General features: G+C 43.0%; 2 protein-coding genes across 10 annotated transcripts in view; one reads left to right on the forward strand and one right to left on the reverse strand.

Annotated features, from left to right (window-relative positions):
- c11h1orf146 (chromosome 11 C1orf146 homolog) overlaps positions 1 to 19,219 on the reverse strand; it is a 48,897-nt gene that overhangs the window by 18,596 nt on the left and 11,082 nt on the right. For 2 of the 8 annotated variants that reach the window (XR_003986012.1, XM_030434090.1), the window contains exon 6: positions 11,183 to 11,547. The exons of 2 other annotated variants lie outside the window; for them this stretch is intronic. The gene's annotated coding sequence lies outside the window, so the exon portion shown is untranslated. Of the gene's footprint in view, positions 1 to 2,092; positions 2,283 to 9,276; positions 9,392 to 11,182; positions 11,548 to 19,219 lie in introns of those variants that run through there. 4 more of the 8 variants (XR_003986008.1, XR_003986010.1, XR_003986007.1 and 1 more) reach the window with 4 other exon arrangements.
- Positions 745 to 5,245, forward strand: gfi1ab (growth factor independent 1A transcription repressor b). 2 transcript variants are annotated; one of them, XM_030434076.1, is made up of 6 exons: positions 745 to 1,457; positions 2,106 to 2,291; positions 2,968 to 3,347; positions 3,635 to 3,772; positions 3,969 to 4,134; positions 4,327 to 5,245. In XM_030434076.1, the coding sequence occupies exons 1-6, from the start codon at positions 1,346 to 1,348 to the stop codon at positions 4,503 to 4,505; spliced, it is 1,161 nt and encodes a 386-aa protein (XP_030289936.1). In that variant the 5' UTR covers positions 745 to 1,345; the 3' UTR covers positions 4,506 to 5,245. The 2 variants fall into 2 exon arrangements, with proteins under 2 accessions (XP_030289936.1, XP_030289937.1); XM_030434077.1 differs by having other exon boundaries at positions 2,971 to 3,347.

A 19,219-nucleotide genomic window follows, 5' to 3' on the forward strand; every position in this document is an offset into this window, starting at 1 on the left:
AGATTTGACTTGGGCTGATTAACTGATAAGTGAATGTGGGTGTATAAGATGTTAAATCCAAAGTTCTGTGATTTATAGAAAATGTGAGTTGAGTTTAGACGCGTCTTTTTCATCTAAAACAAACAACAACAACAAAAAAATGGCACCAAACAATCCAGATTACAATCACACCTAATCAAATATGAACGATTTCGATTATTTTCCTTGTGACAATCGGAGCTCCTTCTTCCTCCATCACTGTAAAATCCGTTTTGTTGCACCTGCAGTGGATAAAAGGCACCGGGGCGCGTGACTCTCTGCTATTGTTCCGTGCGTAATGACGCCTAACAGGCGCTACAATCTGCGTCCTGCGGCAGAACAGAAAACAAATTGTCTCTGTTTTGTTGGGCGCCTTTTCTTCTCTACATAAAGCTCAGGGGTAATGTGAAACTGTCACCGCGGGCGTGAGGACGGCGAGTGTCTGTCGCTTAATAACAGTCTGCAGCCGGACTGACCAACCGACCGGGACAAAGCTCCTTTCAAAACTTTCTCATCCGCAGACCCCAAACTGAAGGTGTCTTTACTGTGTGGGTGCACACTGAAGCGCTGATGCAGGTATTTTATTTGAACATGTTGTTGTGGGTCAATTATGACCAAACGCGCTCCAGACAAACACGCGGGCGTGCACAAGCTAAATTAAGGACACCGTCGTCAGCTCAGTCTTTCCCCCGCCCTTTGATTTCACCACTACATGCTACATATAGGCTCTCTGCAAATGACACCCTGGGGTGCGCCTCCGCGTTTCCTCCCTCGCTGTCTGCTTGAGTTGAGCGCTGATAAGGCCGGTGGTATCACTTCTCCTGATTGAGCTGCTGCTGATCCGAGGCGCACCAGCAGCCCCGGGCCACTGCAGGCTCAACGCTGCAAAAAGAGTCACTTCGAAAAAAGTCGTGTGATGATAATCCCCCTGGTGTTTCCTGAAAACAAAGGCCAAAGACTCCGTCAGACGTGCGTTTGCGTCGACGAGACTTGACAACAAGTCGCCCCCGCTTTCAGACTAATTTCTTATTACCTGTAAGCGCAGACGTGCTGACTAATTCCCCGCAGGCGGATGTTTTTTGCAGTGTGGTGAGCGGAAGGGCCGCAGCAGTGACACCTGTCCGCGCGACACCTGGCAGACGGGGACCGGACTGTGTGCGCATGCTCCGTTTTCAGGTTGACATCCCACTTAAGGCGCTTGGAGTCACGTCTCTCCACCAGAGGAGACCAAATCCTTGCAGGGTTGAGAGCGAGCAGCACCACAGGACGCCTCTAGTCTCCCACAGCTGGATTATTAGCGCTCACCTGTCCGCGCACAGAAGCAGAGATGCCTCGCTCCTTCATGGTGAAGAGTAAGAAGGCGCACAGTTACCACCAGCCCCGCAGTTTGGAGGATGACTACAGCCGGCTGGACACCATACTGGCGCACATATGCTCAGGTTTGTGCAGGATTTATTCCCTTTGCTGCGTAAAAACTCTCTTTAGATGTTGCATTTTTATCCCATTTGATATATTTTTATACCAGAATTATTTTTATTTTTTTTTCCCCCCCAGGACAATTATGATTAAAAGCGTGAGACACGCATAGAAAGTGCGTGGATACAAACATGAATGATTCTCCAGTTTAAATTCATGGAAAGCGTCGGCGCAGTTGTGAAAATTTGTCTTTTTTTTTCTAAACAAAATGCGGAAACAGAAATGAAAGTGGAATTTCTGCTGTTGACGTGGTCGGTAAATCGATACTCAGATTCCACGTAACGAAAAATCACTTCCACGAATAAACAGGATATTTATAACGACGCATTTTAAACTCTCATCTGCATTACCGCCGTCTCTGTTAAAACACATTAAAGGTTATTGTGTAGAACGGAGGCCATGCCTTTGCAATTTCGTTCATCTAATAATCCTCTTTTGTTTCTTCTAAATGGGCACTGTAATAATACAATTGCCATTCGGTGTCCTCCTTTATAATTTACGGTTTTTAAATTTCAAATTAATAGAGAATTCGTTTTTCAAACAACAGTAGAAATCGCTTCCTTCGCCGCCGTTAGGATGCTGACTTGTCCTCCCTCACATCCTCTCCTCAGACGCGGAGAAGCTCCCAGAAGACGCGGACGCCTCGGTGGACAGCTGCGGCCTCTCTCCGGACTTCCACCCGACCGACGCTGCTGATTTCTCCCCGAAGTCTCCTCTGAGCTGCGCCGACAGTCTGTGCGGCCGCTCCACGGACTATGAGGACTTCTGGAGGCCTCCGTCGCCCTCTGCTTCACCGGGTGAGGACACCAACACACACACACACACACACATTGTTTACGACGCTGTTCTGCAACTCATAAACAGTGAAAACATAAAAGACCCGGTGGGGAAAAGCGAAACCTTCCCCAGTGACGAGAAACCACAGAGGCGATGTTGAACTCACACCGCAACGCTCCAAAACTCTTTAATGCCAGTGTATTTATTTTACTGTCTTTTATTTTCGGTATTATGTCAGAAATGTATCGGGATTTATTTGAAACCATAATACTGTAATATTTCTTAAGATGATCACATCTGGATAAATCCCCGGGCCTTTTCTAGCGGACTACTTTATAAAGAGTTTAAATATTTAACATGCTTTCCACATGTTTTTCATATGATTCTATGTCAGAATGCTGACACACTGCATGTCTCTAGTTTCCTTTTATAACTAATTAAGCATGTTTATTATTTTCTATATTAAATCACGTTTGGCCTCGAATAACTTCAAGCAAAACATCTCAACACTCATTTATGTCCTGCCTCTTTTCTATCTGATATCCCTGGTTTCTCTGACAGTATCATCATCTGGGAATTCTCTGAAAGAACATTGCATGACTCCCTGTCCCCCGCTGGGCCCTGTGGGGCCCTGGAAACGCCCCTCTTTAACCATGTCAGTGGTTTCATTAAAATTTCATCTGTTCCTCTCTCCAGTAGATTCTGAGAAGTCCCTGTCTCCTCTGGTGGATGAGACCCAGCCCTTCACCGTCCCCTTCCGGCCGTACGCCTGGAGCAGCTACCCGGGGCCGGGGCTGAGGCCCCTGGTGCCGCAGAGCCTCCATCCCGGCGTGGAGGTGGACAGGGGCCCGGCGGCGCTGGCCTTCTACGGGGACAGGAGCAGTGCCCACCCGGCCCTGTATTCAGAGCGTGCTCTGGGCGAGGAGGCCTACGGTGACTACAGGAGGCACGCCGCGGCGCTGCTGTTTCCTGAGGGGGGGCTGCACGCCAAGAGCCACGGGGTGAAGGGCCAGTCTGACCTGCTGTGCTCCAGCCTCATCCTCAACGGTGCTTACAAGTGTGTCAAGTGCAGTAAGGTGAGGACGGCTAACACAGAATTTGAACTTCAGGAGACGGTCATTCATATAAAAAGACATAAATGTTTCCTGCCTTCAGTGTGACTTTAAGATAACACACACTGCGGAAGTGTCCTTTAACAAGACTCTGGATGGCTCTGTAGTTGACCTCTGACCTCCTGATCTTGAAGAGATTTCCAAAGTGAAACCAATAAACTATTCAATTTTTTTTTTTTTTCAGCAAATCTTGTTTTTTTGTTTTTTTTTTCTCAAAAACGTCCACAACTCATTTCTCTTCTCTCCACCAGGTGTTTTCCACTCCGCACGGGTTGGAGGTCCACGTCCGCAGATCGCACAGCGGCACCAGGCCGTTTGCGTGCGAAATGTGCGGCAAAACCTTCGGACACGCAGTCAGCCTGGAACAACACAAAGCGGTGCACTCGCAGGTAACATCACACACTCTTCTTTTGTTTTATTTTTTTTTTTTAAACCGCATCCTGCAGTTCACACCTTTTTCTCCGAGGCTGCATCTTGTTGTCACCATGTCTGTTTTTCTGTCAAGGCTGGTTGTGCTGACTTGAAATCGTGACTTAAAACAAAACAAACAAAAAAAAAAAACGCCGCATCTGTTCACGTTTTCAGGAAAGAAGTTTCGACTGCAAAATATGCGGCAAAAGTTTCAAAAGGTCGTCAACCCTGTCGACGCACCTGCTCATCCACTCCGACACTCGGCCGTACCCCTGCCAGTACTGCGGGAAGAGGTTCCACCAGAAGTCAGACATGAAGAAGCACACTTTCATCCACACAGGCAAGTGGAGAAAAGGCAGATTTGAAGTGGAATTGTTGTTGTTGCGTCAAGCGGGAAGAAAATAACCTGTGCGTAAATTGTGCGTAAATCCCGTGGAAATCTGTGGTGAAGATAATAAATAAACGTAGCTGATGTTGGATGACATGTAAACCCAGACTAAAAAAAAAATAAATCCTCATTTGTGTTTTTCAGGTGAGAAGCCGCACAAATGTCAGGTGTGCGGGAAAGCGTTCAGCCAGAGCTCCAACCTCATCACGCACAGCAGGAAACACACCGGATACAAACCGTTCGGCTGCGACCTCTGCGGCAAAGGCTTCCAGAGGAAAGTGGACCTGAGGAGGCACAAAGAGACGCAGCACGGACTGAAGTGAAGCCGCCATCACCGCACAAAATGTGTCTTCAGAGTCTTTAAATTATTACTCTTGAACGGACTGAGGACACCCGACAAAGACATTTGCGCCTTTTTCTTCCAGTCGCCACACATGAGGACAATTCTTGGATCGATGTGGATCCACTTCTAGCTTTGTAAAATTTAATGTGAGGGTGCATTGGAAATATATATATATATACATAGTTATGTCCGCCGAGAGGCAGATTATTTATTTATTTTACTAAGGGAAAAGGTCTCATAAATAAGATTTAAACAATCGTCTTCTTCCGACGGAACATTTTGTGAAGATCGGCAACACTAATCACTTCACACTCCTGCAGATCGCTCTACATGTCCAGACAACCAGAGATAAGCTGTGGACTGGGATGGAATGCAGGATAAAAATCAGCCTCGGTGGGCATCAAACACCCCCAAATATTTGTACTCACACTTTAAAGAACCGGATCGACAGTAAACGTCATCAGAGATGAAAATCTGCGCTCCTCCAAAGGCCGTTTTGTTTTCAGCGCGGAGACGTGCTGGCACAACACGCCGTGTGATTTAATAAACAGGAGGGTGACTGACTCACTCACGAAGCTCTTCTTCTCCACTTTGTCCATTTTGCACGTTTTATTGTCAGAATGAACTTTAACAGAAACAAAAAAAAAAAAACATTTGCCTCCGATCTGTTTTTATTTTCTTGTTGAAATAAAATGCAATAAAATCAGTGGAACAGTGTAAGAAATGATTGTGGGCCACTTCACTCCTTCGTCACCAAAATCGAGCCTTTTTGACACCCCGCAGACTCCGTAGCCGAGAGGCCGCCACGTGTAATTTATTACGCGCTATTTTAAAAACGTGTTAGCTGCGAGTAAACTGCTTTATTAAAACATTTCCCACCTACGAAACGACAGTATAAGCTGAGAGCACTTCCCACCGTCTAGCTGCTGTGATTGGGACTGCCTGGAGGCTGCAGTCACCTGTTTGTTTTGACCACTGCAGCCTGTGTTTAGACATTAAACAGTCGGAGCAGATTTAACCGTTTACCACATGTTTGTTACCCTCATGGCTGTTATTTAAAAAAAAAAAAAAAAAAAAAAAAAAGTTTGGGGCAGGAACGCACATGCAGCAGCTGGGATCCACTGGGTGCTGGGATGGAGTTTCACAGTTCTATTTCAAGTAGTTTTCGAAACAATGGGTTTGATTTGAGGCTTCTGGGTGGAGGACAGGGTAGTTTTAAGACAATAAAGTTAATTAAATCACAACAAATGTAAAGATAGTGGCAGATATAACCAGACACAGAGTATGGTGGTAAATAAACCTGCGTGTAATCAATCCAACATCTGAGTTTTGAACCAGTGCAATATTCAAATAACAGTGATAAAGGTCAAATGTGTGACACAACGGCATTATAATGACGTCCTGCTGATGTAAGGAGACATTGTGTCTGGGTCACTTCCCGACACGTCGTGATGAATTTATTAGTTCCTTTCGGTGAAAATGATGCAAAAATGATTATTCTCACTTATCTTGATATTTGTCATTTAACAAAAAAAAAAATCCCTGTCTGATTCTTTTTTTCACCACATTGTGAAGTCAAAGGATAAGAGTGACACCATCAGAAGGTTTTAACCACACATCTAAAAAACAGATGAATCATCTTAGCAGAAATGCAGCTCCTACATCATTCACCTCAGCTGGCTTAACAATCATCTGCTGCAATAACTAATCCATTAGTTGCAACCACTTTGACCACCAATAAATCAGTTTGAGCAATTCTTTAAACACAAGAAGGTCAAAACGATCTGATTCCGAAAGAGGATATCTTCTGGTTTCTGTCCTTCTCTGTGACAGTTTACTGAACATCTTTGTGTTGCGGACAAAACAACACATTTGAGGACGGCGTCCTGGGCTCTGGGTAACACCGGTCATTTTCACCACTGTACTGACAACTAACTGATTAAAAATCATCTGTAATGACAGTAATTGTTCATTTCTGCCCCAATCATCTCATCGTCTCCTGATTTCTAATTCTAAACGGGCACAAAACAGAGAGAAAAAAATGGGAACAATCAGTTTGTCTTCTTCCCTGAACATTGATTGAAATCACTGACTCACAAGGATTTTCTACGCCTCACTTCCCCCCAAATCGTACAACATCCAGGCCTGCGAAAATACTGAATATTTTAAACCCCAAGATGAACAAGACGAAAGGAGAACAGGGAAGCGGCAGGCTCATTTTAAAGCAGGACTTAATGGAGCTCTGCACCTTGGCGCTGTGTGCTGCGCTTCATTTGTTCTCCTTATATAAAATAAACTCCCCGTGCAGCACAGTCCTAATTTAGAAAAAAAAAAAAAAAAACAATCTAAAAAAAAAACGTGTCAAATGATGGTGGCGCACTTAACAGGAAATGTGCAGTTTATACAGGAAATTACAGAGCGTTATAGAGACAATGTTACCATTCTATAAAGGGCATACTCTGTGTTCAGCCTCAGTGATGCTGAATGTGATCACAGGGGAATTTCCTCCCGTTGGAGTGAAGGTTGAGTTTGCCATTAAGTGCCTTAAACACTCCGAGGCAGCCTGGAGCCACCCGCCTGACCGTGGCCCTTTGAAGCAAACGGCCAAGTGGGCAATTTTTAGGTGTGACGTCTCGCTGCTGTGCAGAACGGGGTCGACTTCGGCTGAACTTCTGATATCCGACTCCTCTCGAAACTTTTTTAAGCAACCCGACAGTGGCTTGTTGATTAGAAATTGTTTTGCAGCTCGTGTTTTATCTCTTAGGATGTTGCATAATTTCCTCCGAGATCGACGCGCTCCTCAAGCACAATCTCAGAGAGAAGCTCCTCAAGCAAAATAATCTTCAAACGAGCCATTAGGCTGACCAGATTTCCTCCAAGGGCACCAGTGGACTTCTTTTTTTCCCTTTTTTTTAAACATTACCCCACTGCCCCGAGGCATATCAAATATGAATAGAAAACGGCTCAATCGATTCGAGTGGGCGAGTAATCAGAACATTGCAGTCTGAGGCTCAAAAAAAAAAATCCAGACCTGCATCTCGGCCCATGAGCGCACATCTGTGCACACGACGAAACATGCGCCCGCCCGCAGGTTACGAGTGCATCACTTTTCTTGACAGACATAGTTGTGCAATTAGAAAGTTCAGCGTCTGGGTCTGTGTGGTTTTTTCGGACGATTCATTATTAATCTGAAATTAAGCATGAATAATAAAAGAGAGATTTCAGAGACATACTCTGGTTCTTGATTTTGATTTTTTCTTTTTTTTCCTGCAATCTTCTACCGATTAAACTTTTTTATTTATTTTTTTTTCTACTGCAATTTGGAATGTTTTGACATTTTCACACCACACAATTACTCGATGAATCGTCAAAATAATCAAAAAATGAAAATAATCATTACTTGCAGCCCTAATCTTTTATGGGCTCATCCATCAGGCTGTGTTAAAGAGTTTAGATAAAGCTGCAAAAAAACGTCTTCGTGACCTTTTTTATTTTTTTTCATGCAGAGGTGAAAAAAAAAAACTCATTTGAAAAGACCCCGTTGAACCCGCATGACACACCAGATACGAGAATCTGATTAAAACATCACACGCAATACTTCACAGATAAAAAGAAACACCCACGCGGCTTAGCGGCAATAATCGGCAGCATCTGGCGAACAGGCAGATTCACGTGTTGTGCTTTTCGTGAGCGGGACGGTAGAAAAGACAGTATGCAGAGAGTGCAAATGTGATTACTCCCCTGAGGTTGAGCGGACCTGTTGTGTATACTGTGATAATAAAGTGGTGTTCGCTCGCATGCTCTGATCAGCAGATTTCACACAGGTTTGGCAAGTTGGAAAGAGAGATAAACCTGAGAGGAGATACAGGATTTCTAACAGCAGGCGTTGGAGAAAAAGCACTGATTAATATACTCTGATACAGGAAATGATAGAGAGAAGTTCTTCAAAGATGTAAGGCGTTTCATTTAGGAAACTTTGTGCAGCAGAGAGACTCCCCCCCCCACCCCCTCACCTGTCCTCTCCCCGGTGGCTGACAGGCCAGCTAAGCCGGGACAGACGAAAAAGGAGGAAGGGCTCATATAGGACATAGCTCTTTTGTTGCAGGGGCTTATTCATTATTCACCTGATGTGAAAAACAGACTGCAAACCAACTGCACAGCTGTCATCAAGCAACAAGGCGTAGACACAAATTATTCATGACTCGGCAAAGAAAAGGCAGCAGAATGAGAGGAAAATAATAACAAGAGACATCAGCGAGGCAGCTGACAGGCTGAACACGTGTGGGGGAGAGCCGACCTCTTCGGGCTGACAAGCTTCATCCTGCAGTGCCAGCCGCGGCTGCGCCACACTTCCCCCAGACTGCTTTTGCACACCACATATAGACTTTAACAGTGCGGCAGAGATGGGACGACGACGGATGTCGGCCTCAGACTTCTGCATTGTTTTCGTGCTCATTGCATCCTCGCTTCATGAATCTGAATAGACTAAGTTTGGAGAATGGTTGCAAAAGTGTAGGAAATCATACTAGGATCAATTCTGGGTGCTATTTTATTTCGCTCTTACTTCCTCATGGTAGTCTAAACAAGGTGGCATCTCCTTTAATTAATCTATATGCTGATGAAATGTCAACAAACCTTGGTATGCTGCTCATTACATCAAAAAACAATTTTCTCTGGTTGAAGGTCCGGTGTGTAGGACTAAGTGGCATCTAACTTGCCAATTGCGACCAACTGTTTACTCCTCGTCTCACCTTAATAAATATGTGACAGACTCTCACTGAAGCTGGTGTTTGGTTTGTCTGTCCTGGGCCGCTGTAGAAACACAGTTGTGCAACATGGCCGACTTCTTGGAAGAGGACCGGATCCCTTTGTAGATATAAAAAGCTAATTTTAGAGAAACGAATACAAAATGACTCTTAGTTGACTGTCACTTATGAAAACATGATGATTAACGTTACATTCCATTTCTGCTAAATCCTACACACTGGACCTTTTGATCTGGATAGACAGTAAATGTCATTATTAACCGCCAACATATTTCTGATCAGGGTTCCACAGTCACCACGCTTGTTGAGCTTATTCAGCTCTGATTTGATCAACTTGGCAACAAAACAACGATTCCACCTAATTGGTATTGAAGATACTTAAACACACATACAGGCCTTTCATTTTTCTAATTTTCGTTACCGCCATGTTACTTTTATCTGCCTTGAATAAAGGAAGAGAAAAAATGTGATTGCAAGCTTTTACAACATTGCGTGGTCGGGCAACCACACCAGTGAACTACACAAACATTCTTTAAAGGTGGGGTTGGTAAGATTGTAGAAACCAGCGAGAGGAAGCTAAAGCGCATAGCTGTCATCACTTACTATATCCAACTACCTCATGTAACGGGGGGTGTACAGTGCTGTTGTTTTCAGTTTTCAGGCCTGTTTATAATGGCCTGTCCCAAGGTGTTTGTGCGTGTGTGTGTGTGTGTGATTCTAAACCGTGACCACCCACACACACCAGTGACATCAGAAAATGGTGGAGGCCAAATGATAACCGACATTTTTCTCTGGCCTCCTTGAAAGCTTTTCCATTAGCCAGGCTCTGTTGTAAGGGTCTGGGGCCCTGAACAGCATGAGTCCGTGGAGGGCTGGTGGTGGTGGTGGTGGTGGGTGGGGGTGGATGTGTGGGGGCTGGCTGGGATGGGGACCCACAGGTTTGATGAAGGAAGGAAGGCAGAGGGGGGGTTGGTGAGGCTGTCCGCTCATTTAAAGACATGTTTTTCCGGTTCATTTAGCATCACATATCACTCGACGTATTTGGATGTGAGCTGCCACTCAGGAACAAAAAAAGGCTGCTCTGTCAGTGTCGGTGTCACAGCCGCCCATTCGCTGCATGGTTTTTACACATATCCTTTTTTTCATTCCGTAACTGTACAAAGAGAACCAGAGTTCAATCCTTTGTAGCTTCTGCTCACATCTCGCCTCGTTGACCTGGTTTGGTCTCCTATTACGGAGTCATGTCTAATAACGTATGAATCCTGGAGGTGACATTAAAAGGATCCACTCCGGCTAAAAGGCTTCATGACAACAGATTCTCTTTTCTTTAGGGGAAAGAGAAAAACACATAAAAAAAAAGAGATCCTGTGACAAGAAAGAGAGCTTTGTAGCCTTTTAGGGCGCCGATGATATTCTTGTTCGCTCGTAAAAGGTTTTACATCGCTGACAATTTGATGCGTGGAACGTAAAGCAGATTCATGCACAAATCCTTGCCTGCTATGCAGTTAATGCGAGAATAAGACTTTACTGTTCACCGTGCAGTTTAATATCAGAAGTGACACTCTTAAGGCTGGAGATTCAACCACATTTTATATCAAGTCTTATACTGTATTACCATAAATATGTTATAAAAATAAATATGACTTCAAGTTTATAACAAGTTTCATGTCCGTCTGAACAAAACATGTTGTGAAATTATAATAAATGCTGCTGTTTCTACTTGTGCGACTGTTTTACGAATTGTAAAGAGGTTCTGAGCGTGTTTATACATCTCAAAGTAAAGCTTTTTTCATTTTAAGCTCTAAAAAGTGAGGGATTACATCTGTTATCTAGTATAATGAAAATAATACAAACAATACAGGCTACTGCTCAACTGATGATTATAACAATACTGAATTAAGTAGGTTTAATGTGCCGTTTTCGTCATCGATCAGCAGGAAAACGATCTCAAACATACTGAATCTCTACAGAGTGATGTAAATTAATTACAAATATAAAAAAAAACATGTTTGCATGCATTTCCACACAAACTTCAAACATCACCAGTGCAGTTAAATCAGTCATTAAGAAATGGAAAAAGAATGGAACAAGTGTAAATCTGGCTAGGAATGCATGAAAACCACAATGTTAATGTCCTGGGGTGGTTCAATCAGATCAGAGTCTGATCTTGATTCAAACAATAGTTGGTGGCTGGACGTGGAGAAAGGCTCGCCACTCACAGTCCCTGTACATCCTGACAGAGCTGTTGTTACGTCCCTGAGGGTGAAAACACTAAGATGTGTTGGGCAAAGATGAATGATTTGTTATTCATAGCTCTAATAAGATTCATAATGTTAAACTCACAGGATTTAACGCTTGCGGAGCACAAATTGAAAGTTACAATTGTGTTGTCTTCTTCCTGAGGGACAGTTATTTTGTGTGTCTCTTGTCTACATTGCGTGGCTCTACACAGGTGCAGCAGCTCTACATCATGGACGTGACGACAGCACTGTTGCTCTTCTTAAAGGTGCATACCGCCACACACTGTGTGTAAATGCTGCACGTGTTAAGTCAACCAAAGCAATCTGGCTTTGTATGATGGATCCTATTTATCGGCTATAACTGAATTATATGCCGATGATGTGAATTTTTTTTATCAGCCTCATATGTGTCGTGCATCCTTAGTGTGATTCAGTGTTGCACAGTACCAGAACGTGGCATCTTCCAAAAGATCAAATGAACACTTGACTCTATGCATAAATAAACAAACCCAGGTACCGAACAACTCGCTGTTGTGTAGCCAAAGTGTTAATGAAGTAGTAAGATGTGCCATAACAGAGGAATGTTTAGTGCTGCTGTCAGATAAACACACAAAACCTCTTTCGGCCGATATTATCTATGCAAGCGGCATATGATTTGTGAGTGAGCATGGCAGCACAAGATGTTACTTTGTGATACAGTCATCCCCTTAACCGGGCCTGATTGCAGCGATGAATCTTTTTAAAAAATTCATAAGATCCATTTCACAAATGACCAAGCCAAGCATGTGCTTGTATCCAAATAGCAAAGAGAGACAGAGACAGAGAGCGAGGTCGGCCAGATCTATAAGAGGAACCCGCAGTCGGCGGCAAGGAGTACAAAATGACAAAGATTTATTCTCAGCCATGATCAAATATTTATGCTGAGGCATTCAAGTAAAGTTACTTTTTGTGTTCTGATTTAATGAATGATTTGAGCAGTGGCAGTGCTGGGAGGCACAGATGTTGGGTTTGCTGAAGCCTGCGCTAATGCCCATTCAGGGGTCTGTGTGGTCATGTGTCAGACTGCAGCAGGATCAAAGAAGAGTAATGCCATTGTGGGGATCACGGCATAGAGGAGTAGGGTGGTAAGTACTTCCACAGCCCCAGAGGTCTCTACTGGCCGGGGAGGACGAAACCAGAAAGTGGGGGAAATAATAACTATATTAATATGTTGGGTATGTTGGGGAGAATCCTGCAGGAGAAAAAAAGGTGTTTTTAATCTAAATTAAAGGTTCATTCATTGAAAAAACGAAATGTGACACCGGCTGCATCACCAGCCCGCCTACCTTTGAAGCATAACATTAACCCAATATCGCAAAGGTCTTTTTCATCACGTGCCAGTGTGTTGCCAATCAATCCATTAGAGTCGAGCCACTTTACAATAGGTCTGCACACGGAGGGATTGATCCAAAATGACAAAGCCACAGTCAAAGGAAATGGATCCCGGCAGTGCACAGACTCTCCCATTCTCCCTCTGGCATCCTCTGAAACATTAATGACCCCAAGCCGAATCTGATCTGGCCTTCTTTACTCACTGTTTTATCTTTACTCAGAAGTATCTACCCACTAATAATATTAATTTCAGGAATACAAATATAAGAGAACTATTGATTAATTGTGTCAAAACATTTGCTGTGGTTATGGGATAAATTAACCCGAGTTTAAATTTCAACAGGTTGAGTCTTTGCAGAATAAAACATTTAAACAGAAAATTAGCAAATAATACAGTATGTTAAAAACCGCTTGAACTTTACAAATAAAAGTGAAAGAAAAGATTCCACACAAAGTTGTAAAATAAATTCAAAGAAGGGTGCGGATCAGGTGACCTGAAAGGAAGCCGTGAGTGGGCAGGAGGTGCCAGGAGACATCTGTGGCAGGTGAAATAGAAATTCTAACACTCGAGTGAACACTTAAACGGATAAAGGGAGTTTGGAGGAGAAAAAAAAAAAAGGCTAAAAGCCTCCATCACTTCCAACAAGACATTGGTACCCTAAACACAGTGTGTCAGCATCTTTAAACACCGGAGAGAAGGGGAGATGACAGAATCGTTTTGACAGCCAGTTCACATGTAACATCTCCGATTCATCCACCTTGGGGAGTTGCTGGGCAGTTTTACCCCGCTGCCGAGGGAAACCAAGCCCCGTGTGTGATAGCAGAGTGGGTAGTGGCCGAGCTTGTGCGCCGCGCCACGCGGCAGTTATTGATCAGAGTCAGACAGGGTGTCAGTCTCCACAGCCCTGAGATACAGCAGGCAAGCAGCAGTTATCTGTGTCTATTAAGGCGTCCGCTCTGTGTGTATTGATTGGGAACAACTCGACACAGGGAACTGTCATCAAAATGCCGATTTACAAAAGGTTGAGCAGGCGGTGGTGAAGTCTACGCGGCCCAGGCCGTATGGATTTGTTGATGCAGTTCCCCCCCCAGCGGCGCTTGAAACCAGACAGACGCGGCAGCTCAGGAAAGACTGAGGCGTTCCGGCCTGGGCCTTTGTCTCACCTGGGGAGCTTTCACCTCATAGTACACTGGTAGATAAAGCGGCTCTACACCATGTTGAAAGATGTCAAAAAGCCTGGACTACATTAGCACAACAGCCTCCGCCAGAGCACAAACAAATGTTCGCCAAACGCGCGCACACACTCAGACTGCACCCGCGCCGCCCCTCCCTGCGATTGTTTGCTACAGGGGCAAAGCTTTTACAAAAAAGGGGCCAAGGTCAAGATTTTCCCTTCTGAGACCACCATCTCCATTAGCTCTCAGTTCACTGGGGTGTCTCTCTCCCAATAAAATATATTCTACTGTTAGACAACACTTTCAGAGTATCAGTGAGAAATAAAAAAAAAAAGTCTGATGAAACGTGACCTCCACATCATCAGGACACCGACTATCGGGTGCAGGCAGTTTAAGTTTCACCCGAAGAGGTTTTGAAATGTGTCTGAGATCACAGCAGCCGACACAATGCGATACTTTCACATGCAAGAATGTAATGTTAATTATGTCTGTGCATGCTGGCTCACTGTCATGGCTTACTGGTAGCAGAACAGAGCCATGATTCATTTTATCAGCAGCGGTGATGCTTTTCCTACTGTGCTGAGTCAACACGTCTTTTATGAAAAATACCTGCTGAGGTGAACTTAATTCCGCAATACTGAAAAGCTTTAGACTGAAAAAAAAAGTGGCGCGTGAGATAAGATTTTATTTGTCAAAAGCGTAAAAGCAGCTTCTCTACTCAGAAACATACTGCATCAGTGTTACTCAGGAAAGTTCAGACTGTCTGTTTATCATCCTGTCAAAACAGGAATGGTGTTTGATAACTGGTTGGACCATAAACATTATGTCAGGTACTCTTGGAAAACAGGAAAAAACATATTTCACAAACAAGAAAATGTATCAGACCAGGTAGGAAATATTAGAAAGCCTTTATTGTACTGGCTTAATCATAAAAAGAACTAAAAAAGCCATCATGTTTCAACCAGTAGGTCTTCATAAGGGCTCCAAATCCAAACCATTTCATAAATATTCTTATATTTGAAGCTACCATGCATTAAAACACGTCCATCTCTACGGCTGAAACGAAGATGAAGGTTGAGACTGGCACCAAAATGTTACGTGTAATCCACCAAATCTCACCTGAACACATAATACATTATGTAGGATGTGTAGACGATGTATAGTTTCCTCATCAACAGATCCAAAAATATTTATGTTTCCACATTAGGGCGTAAAGAAACAAGGACCTATAAAGAACAAAGAATACTACAATACTAGATCTGTAAACATCAGCCGAGGAGCTTCAGGAGAATTAGTTAAGCTAGACCAAGTTTTTCCATTTATTGCCAATTTATGCTTAAACTCCACTGCAAAACAGAGAGAAATATAAACTCAGTACTTTTTTTTGCCACATATATTTGACAGCTATAATTAATAGTAACCTTGCAAATAAATAAATCTGCAGACAAACGATATAATGATCTGATCAAATATGATGTAATGCATAAATTAAGTTGGGGCCGCTACATATAAGGAATACTTAACACTTGCTTAATGTTATTTTACGGAAGACGTTGAAGGCAGCAGTTTCACTTCTAATGGAGTATTTTCATCTTGTGGTTGTGCTTAATCAGATTACCGCTCTCACACTGCTGCTCCTGGATACTCTCTGCAATTTCCTCCTTTAAATTTAAGCGTTCACGGTTTAATAAACAGCTCTTTGCCTTTGACTGCTGCGTGTGATTTGGGTAACTCTTCAAATTCAGGGCCATGAATCATTTAAAACAGTAAAGCAGCAATCGCATAAAGCAAATCTGGACTGACTGTATGAAAAAATATCTTAAAATCAAATTCGTGTGCCCGTCTCAGAGACAGCAGTGAAGCTGAAGCGGCACCCGCGGGAGAGGCCCTAAACATGGCAGTTTTTCTTGACAAGCACAGCGGGGCCTGGGGAGGTTTTGGGGCAGACAGGAGAGCTCGCAGCAGTCTGCGGAGGCCTCCGGGGGAAGCCGACTGGATAAACAGCTCACTTAGAACCTCTTGCTCTCTAAGAGGTCACCAAGGAAATATGGGATGGAAAGGGAAAATGGAGAGGCTTTATGTCGCTCTCATAGGATTGCTGCCTGTTTGTAATCTTGACTGCTCCATAAATACTGCACTGCATCTGCTGCACGACTGAGAATGATAGACAGTCGTCCTCAATTCTGCTTTTTCCTTCAATCAAAGAACAAAGTAATGTCACTGTATCTCAGGACGAATAAACATGTAATAAGAGCTGCATCCTCAATAACAACTTAAAATGTCGTTGAAGGGAAAAATAAACATAAGAAAAATTAATAGAACCTAAAGTTTGAACTTAAACTCATCGACTGGAGCTGGAACTTATACAGGAGGCTCCTTCACACACCTCGTTACATGACTGTGTTGTTTTCCTCCAGCTAATTAAATATAAATGGATATGTGATATCAGTGACCTGAGATAGATGTGTGCCTCTGAACACTGGCGAACGCTCCCCACATGCCTAGACAGCACACAGACTGTCGTACAGTATCTTCACCTGACCTGAGTATAGCTCAGGATATTCATTTATGGAAATGGATACTTCAGTCGGAGCTTCCACATAAATTTCTTGACTAGGCTAAGATAAACTGCCGGTGTAATGCTGCAGACTGTGTGTCCTATTTCACACTGGAACATTATATCTCCATGATACAGGTCGCAATATATAAAAGCCTGTTTTGTGCATTGCTTAATCATCAAACTACGAGAAAGGTTCTGACAGAGCATGTAGTTATACATTATCTATATACAAGTCTGAGTATAGCAAAGTCGATAATAAACATTAAAGCATCAATATGTAATAATCCAACACTCTAGAGGTGGTCGGTCCGCATAAAGACTACTTTTAATTTAGCATTTTAAAAGGGCCTGGAAATGTGTTTTCGCAATCATTTCTCTCTGTCAGTGATGGCGTCCGTCATAAACACAATTCCTCTGCCAAAGTTGGATCTGTTTGGGTTATTTCCTATGAGATATTTCTGTATCTTTTTTTTTTTTTTTTTTTCTGTGACCTTTCAGGGTTTAGCCGGGAAAACGAGATGTCACGCAGGACTTTGAAACATTTTAAACTACTGTTGTCGGGCTGTTGGGTCACTGTTAATCTAACTGGATCAAAGTTTTCAATTGCTGACCAATAACTTGTATTTTCACAGTCATTGTGATACAAAACACAATGCAAAATACTGCCTGAAGCACGATAAACAAGTAAAAGTCATTTTCAGTACCAGCCCTGTGCATCACACCTGGAATGTGTTCACATCATTTGACCAATCGAATGAAGCCCACAGCTAAAAGTCAGCTAAACATTAATTGGTATAAATTTGGCGGCGACTGCGAAGTTAGCCAGCACGATGGCTGATGAAGGAGCGAAGAGGTAATATAGGCACTTCAATATTTGTTTATCTATCGCAGGTTATATTGTCATCACAGTATTGAACAATGTTATTGCACATTGCGGACTGTCCTCACAGTGTGCCGGTCCAAACTGCACTCACCAATTGATGTTTTTGACTGTTAAACTCTCAGTAAATCATATTGTATCAACTTTAAGTTTTACTCATATAATCATGAAAATCAAGGCTACAGATACATTTTACATTTTCAAGGTCTTTAAGTGCCTTTCTCTGAAACGATTTTGGTGGTTTTACAGAGTAAAGTTTAAAAATCAGGACTTTAACTGGTACGAGACGAGCATGTTTACATCATGTTTTTTCTACATTTACGTAAAGGCTACAACAAGAAACTGTTTTTCAAAAGAAGATGATGGTGAACTTTGTTTTAGTACCGTATCACCAGACTCTAACGAGCAGCTTGTTTTCTCGGCCTGTGAGAACATTCAATCCTCAGCACTTCGCCATAAAAAACACTTTTAGTTTTATGCCTTATCGAAACCGGATAAGTCGGAATCCAACCCAGTGACAAATATTAAAACATTAAGAATAAATATATATATAAATATAAATATACATATTATATAATCATAGTTATTCTAAATTCATAACTAGTTATAAGCTGCTTGTAGGACACGTCTTTCAGCATGTTATACGTAGATTTGTTCTACTGTATAGAATATGTATATAAGATACTGCGCTCTGGACAAACAGTGCCCTCCTGAGTTGGAGAGTGATCACTGCTTTTACTCACTTATCGTTTGGCCTTTCAAGTTCACTGTGATGAAAAATGTAAATCCTCACGTCAAGAGGCCAGATGCATTATGCATATGGGGTGGTGACTTGTCATGTAAAGCTTTTTCTCTGCCACGTTTTCAATTATTTGTACCCTCGACTATAAAAGCAGCTGGAAATCAATATAGTAATTAAGGCTGTCAAAAGGGAAGATACAATTAAACATATTTTCTTTTAGAGTAAAATAACAGGAAACCGAAATTGACCCGAGCATTATTTTGACATGATGCCTTAACATGATGCTGTGCTTCCGCAACTGAAAGCATAAGAAGACATAAGCAGCGTCACAGACATGTGATCCTACACGTTATTTACTCTATTTCCCCGCACCATGGAACCTCTGTCAAAATAAAACCTCATCAGCCGGCAATTACCGACGACAAAATCAGTGACAAACAGGGAGCGAGCAGGAGTCTGTACTGTGTTTGCTTTGTGGCTTTTGTTGAAGGCTTTCATCACACGGCAATACAGAGAGCAAACCTGAGCGGCAGATGTCAGCTAAATCCGACCGTTCAAACACGCTCCGCTCCCTATTCATCGAAAATCAGGACTTGAGCTGCTCCTTTACTGAAGCTCTCCAGGCTGGAGCGGGAAGTCAGTGATTGTACTTCTATTATATTGCACACACACACATACACACACACACACACACACATATGCTGGGGGTGTGGGGGGGGGCCTTTGAAGCCTTTGTGTTTGCACAGAGGAGCAATATGTTGTCATTAAGCAATCATGGATAGGCATTATTAATCCTTGTGCTTCTCTGTACCACAGGCCTTGTCCAATTAATTCTACAGAAACTCTGGAGTACCGAGCTCACGACCCGGTGGATTTCTTTTGTCTAATACACTGAAATCAATTCGCTTTGAGTCTCAGACCAACGCTGCTGATGTTATATATTCTGAACAAATGTTTCA

This window comes from Sparus aurata, chromosome 11, assembly GCF_900880675.1.
Source record: "Sparus aurata chromosome 11, fSpaAur1.1, whole genome shotgun sequence".
Classification (NCBI taxonomy): Eukaryota; Metazoa; Chordata; class Actinopteri; order Spariformes; family Sparidae; genus Sparus; species Sparus aurata.